At 35.3% G+C, this 7289-nt stretch overlaps 1 protein-coding gene across 2 annotated transcripts; it reads left to right on the plus strand.

The window, feature by feature from the left end:
- Window positions 1-258: 258 nt before the first annotated feature.
- Window positions 259-4594, plus strand: CPNIFS (chloroplastic NIFS-like cysteine desulfurase). Of its 2 annotated transcripts, none has more exons than XM_088822823.1 (10): window positions 259-695; window positions 849-982; window positions 1063-1222; window positions 1788-1974; window positions 2174-2319; window positions 2392-2464; window positions 2658-2721; window positions 3443-3542; window positions 3986-4144; window positions 4246-4594. In XM_088822823.1, exons 1-10 carry the CDS (start codon window positions 495-497, stop codon window positions 4414-4416), a joined length of 1395 nt encoding a protein of 464 aa, XP_088678949.1. In that variant the 5' UTR covers window positions 259-494; the 3' UTR covers window positions 4417-4594. The 2 variants fall into 2 exon arrangements, with proteins under 2 accessions (XP_088678949.1, XP_088678950.1); XM_088822824.1 differs by having other exon boundaries at window positions 303-695; window positions 4251-4594.
- Window positions 4595-7289: the final 2695 nt, after the last annotated feature.

Consider the following 7289-nt stretch of genomic DNA (forward strand, 5'->3'; position numbering starts at 1 on the left):
GCGACACGGGATAAATTGTACTCAAAATTGCGTTTTTGGTCAAAATTGAATAATTGTTGAAATTTGGGGTCAAATTGAGGTTAGATTAAAGCATGCAATTGGAGCATATTAAAATGTGATGGACTATTTTAGTGTTTTATAAATTTCTGAACAATGTGTGGATTTTTGTGTAAAAAAGTTTTTTGTATGTACCCCTTTATGAAAAAGTATCCATTTGATGGACTTATATGTAACATGCCTAATATAGATATATGTTTTGGACATTTTCGGGAATTTATTTGGGACCTATCTAAAGACAACTTGTAAATGAAGGTGTTTTCTGTGACCCATAATTACAAACTGGGGTTTGGGGATTTTTCTCCAATTAACCCAAACTTTGGCGTTGTAATTTTCATTTTGTGAGAGATACAAATAGTCAGTTGAAGCAGCAAAAATCCCACTCTGGTATTTGAAGATATTGGTTGCTTGTTGAGTGGAGCAGATAGGCGGCAAGAATGGTAACAATGGAGTCCTTCGTGCTCAAACTTCCACCTTCTTTCCGGATCATCAAACAAAGCCCTAACTGTACCAACCGTACCTTCCGCACCGTACCCTTTGCTTCTGCCACCGCTCCCGCTCCCTTATCCACCGACTCGCAACTCGGTCCTGGATCCCTCGGCTATCTCACCCGACCCGATTTCCCCATCCTTCACCAGGCAATTCTGCTTTTATTTTGTGAATTCTCTCTCTCTCTCTCTCTCTCTCTCTCTCTCTCTCTCTCTCTCTCTCTCTCTCTCTCTCTCTCTCTCTCTTTCTGGGTTGTTGTGGAAAAAAATAAGTATATTTATGAAAAATTGATTCTTTTGCAGGAATTAAATGGTAAAAGGCTTGTGTATTTGGATAACGCCGCCACATCGCAGAAGCCAGAGCCGGTGTTAAACGCTTTGCGGAATTATTATGAAGCTTACAATTCAAATGTTCATCGTGGGATTCATTATTTGAGGTAATTCGAAGGAATTTGATATTGGCTTTTATGTAATTTATTTGGAGTTATAGTTTGGCTTTATTATATTTTTTGTGTAGCGCGAAGGCGACGGATGAATACGAGTTAGCGAGGCAGAAGATTGCAAATTTCATAAATGCGTCGGAGGGTAGAGAGATTGTGTTTACAAGAAATGCTACAGAGGCCATCAATTTAGTGGCTTATAGTTGGGGTATGTCGAATTTGAAGAAGGGAGATGAGGTATATATAATTTGCTTCATTTTTCTTATTGCGGTTTACTTCTTAATCGAGCATTTTGACGACTGTGAATTTAAGTTGAATTAAATGGCTACTTCACTGACAATTTATAATTACGGTTGAAGGGTATTGTGGTATTGCGCTCCCTCTCTATATTTAGTGCTACTTAATTTTCTGGTTATTTCTGGATAAATGAAACATCGCTTCTCTTCTTTATATTAATTTAAATGCTGAGTGACATATTTGTTATAAACGGGCAGCTTCCAGTCCATACTTTTAACTCTATATTTGGCTGAAATGGCGGAGAAACTTTCGCCTCTTTGGATTTGATTGAGGCATGATACAGTTATTGAAGAATAAGCAGTGAACACTAACTTATGGGTGACACCTTATGGTTTGAAGTTAATGTAGTTTCTTCATGCCGTTAGTATTGATTAAGGTTGTAAGATCTCGTTGTCGTGTAACTCCTTGCACGGTATGCACATGAACTAATGCCGGTGTGTGTGTGTGTGTGAAGTCCAAATCAATTTTGACGATTAGCTAAAAAGTGTGGAATTCATATTTTCAGGTTGTGCTAACAATCGCGGAACATCACAGTTCAATTGTTCCTTGGCAATTTGTAGCTCAAAAGACTGGTGCAGTTCTAAAGTTTGTAAGTTTAACAGAAGACGAGGTTCCAGATTTAGGGAAGCTAAGGGAGACTCTTTCGAGGCAGACAAAACTCGTTGTGGTTCACCATGTCTCAAATGTTCTCGGTGAGTCTCGAAACTCTTAATTGTGTTTTCCACATATTAGAATTGATTTCACGGTCGGTTTCCTTGGGTCAATCTCACAATTATCGGGCCTAACCTTTCCAGATCAACTCACCAGCATTCATCTAAATCTGTTAAAGATGTGTGTTTATTATGTGTCGTACAATCTCACCATCTTTTGTTTGTCTGTTTACCGACACAGCCTCTGTTCTTCCAATCGATGAAATTGTAAGTTGGGCACACGAAGTTGGGGCCAAAGTGCTAGTGGATGCTTGTCAAAGTGTTCCTCATATGGTCGTTGATGTCAAGAGCCTTAATGCGGATTTTCTCGTTGCCTCTTCTCATAAGGTGAGGTCAATCCAATATGCTGCTTTTAACACTTAAACTCTTATCTGAATTGAAGAAATAATCATGCTTCAGATGTGTGGGCCTACAGGCATCGGGTTCTTGTATGGCAAAAGCGACATCTTGGCTGACATGCCCCCGTTCTTAGGTCTGCCTTACTTTCTCCTCCAATTTTTTTTTTTTTTTTTTTTTTTTTTTTTTTTTTATATATTTTTTTTTTTTTTAATATTTTCTGACTCCTGAATCTGAAAAATTCTGGTCATTGGTTATGTGTACTTAATTAGCATCACTAGAGTTTCGACTATGATTGCAAAAAATGAAGTGTTGGTGTACTATGACAGGTGGAGGTGAAATGATATCAGATGTGTATTTGGATTACTCAACGTACGCCGAACCTCCGTCCAGGTCAGTGTCTTATATATTTATTAGCTGCAAGAGTTTTGGAAATATTTCAATATGATATTGATTTATAATTGGATATTGTTTGTTTACAAACCGTTAAAATAATTGAATCGTGTGATTAAACATTATTTACATTGTCTAGTGGTTTTAATTTTTAATAGGAAGTAATATATGCTTTGGTTGTTTACGGCTTATGGGAGAGAGATTATGGGGAAATTCATTTTGAGAATTGAATTTATTTAGGAAATGAAAAATGTGTTTGGATGATTTGTCGGGAAATAATGAACTTTTGTGGAAAACACTTTTGTACATTGAGATTTTCTAGATAAACTAATTTCAGATTTATACTGAATTTCATACAATGTTCATGTTCAGAATTTGCAATTATGTGTCTATGTTACTTTATATGAATAAGGGTAGATGTGCAAGGCTTTGACACCGATCTACTTACTGCAATCATTCTTTTCAATTAGTAGTATTATCAAATATTTGATGTGCATAAACTTGTATCGCTGGCGTTTCTTCTTCCATTCCTTCCGAACGGGTTGCAGTTTTTGGTGCCATATTTATTTATTCTACGCTAAATCGGTTTTGAATCTCGAGTCTATGTTACGTAAGTAACCTTTATATTGGTTTGTTTGATGTTTTCATATGTTCTGGGTGACTGAACGATAATTGCTTTGCTGACTTATTATTGTGATAAACTAATTTCTAATGAGACCAGATTTGAGGCTGGGACTCCTGCTATTGGAGAAGCAATTGGATTGGGGGCAGCAATTGATTATTTATCAGGCATTGGAATGCAAAAGATACATGCTTATGAGGTCATTTTTTTGTCCTTATGTGAAAATACTAGTTTAAGTCTCTCTCTCTCTCTCTCTCTCTCTCTCTCTCTCTCTCTCTCTCTCTCTCTCTCTCTCTCTCTCTCTCTCTCTCTCTCTCTCTCTCTCTCTCTCTCTCTCTCTCTCTCTCTCCCACCCCCCCCCCTCCATCCCTCCCTCCCTCCCTCTCCCTCCCTCTCTCCCTCCCTCCCTCCCTCTCTGTGTATATATATTTGACTCCTTTGATATCAACTCCCGTTTGAGTGGTTTTAATGATTACATCCAGTACCACAACTTCCAAATAGAACTTGAAAATTGCAGAAAGCCTTCTTATTTTAACACACATGGTGGTATCATTAATTGCGGCCAAAAATTGTATTAGTCTTTCTGGTATAACGGGATTATCAGTCCACCTAAGCCGTTTCCGTTTTTTTTCTTTTTTGCAGGTGGAGCTAGCGAACTATTTATATGATCAATTGTGCTCAGTACCCAATGTGCGTGTGTATGGGCCAGCTCCTTCGAGAACCGTGGAAAGAGCAGCACTCTGCTCTTTCAACGTGGACGACATTCATCCAACAGATATTGCTACTTTTCTTGACCAACAGGTATTTTATTTCTCCGTCAATTTTGCTTAACCATATTTGGATATTTTTCATTCCAGACTTGGTGACACTTTTCACCTTATAATAATAATTATTTTTTTCAGCATAGTGTTGCGATTAGATCGGGTCATCATTGCGCTCAGCCCCTTCATCGCCACTTGGGAGTGAATGCAAGTGCGCGGGCAAGTCTTTATTTCTATAACACCAAAGATGATGTCGATGATTTCATTCTGGCTCTCAAAGATACCATTAGCTTTTTTGCATCGTTTAAGTGAAGGGGTAGGTACGTACATTTAGTAAGTCTGGAAAACAGGTTTTTTAAAACAGTGTTGACTGTTATATCCTTTGAAATTTGTTATGACCGAATTATAATGCACATATTATGTCAAATGTAATGTGTATTTGGTTGGTGCAAATTACAAATATTCTCGTATAGTATGTTTGAACTACCAACATTTTGTTTTTGTTCACAAAATTATATTAACCCTCGATAATCATAATATTATGACATGTCATTTATATCTATAAATAAGTGTTTTTTTTTTTTTTTTTTTATCAAATGATCTTAAAGATTCTGAGGTATATCATATATAATATAGGGGTAAACTTGTAATACACCCTAGTTTTGAAAATATATACGTGGAGGTCTTATGAGTTTTTCCGCCCTAGTCAAAAATCCAAATTCCGATCTTAATTTGTGAGATCTCCATGCCAACTTAAAGTACATATTTTGTCCTTTTAGTTGCTATAACCCATTAACCTCTCTCTATTCCACTCACACCCACATTCGCCGTTACATCTCTCTTTTCATCTCTCCCATCCTCTAACTCTCTCTCACCAAAAAAGAGAACCACCACTGCGGAAAAGTCTCCGGCGGCGGCGGTGGAGAAGAAGCTGAAGGCCGACAAGAAGGACCTCCTCCAAAATTCCAAGAAATACCATTCCTTTGTTTCCGAACTACTTCACCTTCTCCGCAACTCTTGCTCTCATTCCCTCCAACCATTCTTGGAGTAGGCCGCCTTTTTCATTCTCCACCACCTTTTATTTCAATTTAGGTTTTGGTTTGTTTGTTTGTGCGTTGTTTTCACGTGATATTTTGGGTTTTTTTCTTTTGTTTTTGCTGGAAATTTGAATTATGGGACTTGTCTAATTTAGTATCATTGTTGTTGTTTATGTTAGATATTAACATAATTGAAGTATGGAATGGTGTGTGTGTGTGGTGGGGTGTGTGTGTGGGGTGGGGGGTGGGGTGGTGTTATGACTTAAATAGGGGGCATATTTAGTTATGTACCTGTATATATTTTAGTAGCTATATATATGTGAAGTTGAATCTTGAGAACCATAAACACATTACATATATATGTCTATATATTACAAATTAGCTATTGTGTTTTGATCTAACATAAATGTTATTCGAATAAACTACTTTTTTTGTGCATTTCATATAATGTGTAATTCGCATGTCTCATTTTGCTCTTCGTTTTCTTTAACTCATATTTTTTTGTCACATGTTTTGCTATTTGTATAACTTTATGAGATGCACAGTATAAAATGCAGAGTGAAGATGGATTTATGCTTAGTAGTCTAGACTTTATGTCACTATATATAACTACATATAATTGTAGATAGCTATAGTCACATGTAGTAGCATATAATTATATGATTGCAAATTACATTACATTTTCTAATTTCCTTCATTTATTTGGTCACATACCAATGAAAAATATTTTTGATTCATCACTCCCCATTGTTGCTATAAACTACAAACTAGACTACATATGACTATACTCATATATAAGATATGTAGGGTTTTTTTTCTCTAATATATAATGATGTTGATGGATTTGTTTTGTAAATAATATTCGTTTTTTTATATAATTTGATAAATATGACAATACGTATAATCGAAAATATACAATTTTAAGTTCAAAATGTAAAAACAGTAATATGAAGCAAGAATATGACTATAGTCATATTCGAAACACTGATCTTTTCAAGAAAAAAAAAATTAAAAAAAAAAATTAAATTTTATTTTTTTTTAAATAAAAAAACTTATTAAAATAAAATGAAAATGCTAAATGCATTTGGTGAAAATGCTGAATGCAGTTAGGGCAAAAATTGTATGTAAGGGCAGAATAGTCTTTTTGCCTCTTCAGGGGTATCTCAAAGGAAGAATTTAGGGGTGGACCTAGCCCTATATATTTTTCATAATATGGGTGTACATCAAATGACCTCTATAATATATTCTTTTCGTTCTTACCAGATTACATATATACCATTTGTAAAGCGATCATCGTAAATTCAAGGGCCAAGTTCACTTTGTACCCCTGTATTATAGGGTGTGTCGCAAACGCACCCCTCAACTACGAAACGTACTAATACATCCTCATGTTTGTATTCCATTTGAATATTCTGACATCACCTACTGACTTTCTTGTTTCCTTCTTCAAATGTTTTTTAAAACCACTAACATTGCTTTGGTGTCTACAGTTCAACATTTCTTCAAAACTGGTCGCCTCTGAAAAGCCCTTAACAACACTTTGATTGCTCTCATTCCCAAAACTCAAAACCCCTCCAAAGTTGAACAATTCAGACCTATTAGTCTTTGTAATGTGATTTATAAAATCATCTAAAAAATCCTAGCCAATAGACTGAAACCTTTTCTCAATATTGACATATCTCAATATAGACTGAAACCTTTTCTCAATATGTAAAGTAACATATCTCTATCAAATTTTTTTTTCCACCAAAATAAATTGCACACTTATTTCAAACTCAATATTTCACTTTTGAAAAAATAAACAAATTATGAGAATCATTGGCAATCTAAACAATGTGAAAATAATTAAGCCAATATCACCGTATGGTTTTTATGTAGAGGCATTCTAGAATTCAAATGAATCAAATAACACGGACATAGTCTTAGGGAATATCAAAATTGCATGTACGTAAATTCATGCATGCAATAATATCTTGAATGCATGAAGTATTAAGTCCATTTGAAAGTTCACCAAACAGCTACAAAATTTATTTTATTTTCTCACAATAATTATACGCAGGCAATCATCGAAAATTGTATTCATGAGTGGAAACATAATAATTAAAGAGAGAGCCTTGGACACTAAGTCAATGAAACCTTTATATTTTA

The sequence above is a fragment of the Erythranthe guttata genome, chromosome 9 (genome assembly GCF_056151865.1).
Source record: "Erythranthe guttata isolate IM_541 chromosome 9, IM_541, whole genome shotgun sequence".
Taxonomy (NCBI): domain Eukaryota; kingdom Viridiplantae; phylum Streptophyta; class Magnoliopsida; order Lamiales; family Phrymaceae; genus Erythranthe; species Erythranthe guttata.

Excerpts from the sequence above, each read along its gene's own strand:
- CPNIFS (XM_088822823.1), top strand. The coding sequence starts at position 495 with ATGGTAACAATGGAGTCCTTCGTGCTCAAACTTCCACCTTCTTTCCGG. Across the intron at positions 696-848 it reads ATTTCCCCATCCTTCACCAG|GAATTAAATGGTAAAAGGCT; the intron begins GCAATTCTGCTT and ends ATTCTTTTGCAG. Across the intron at positions 2,722-3,442 it reads TACGCCGAACCTCCGTCCAG|ATTTGAGGCTGGGACTCCTG; the intron begins GTCAGTGTCTTA and ends TAATGAGACCAG.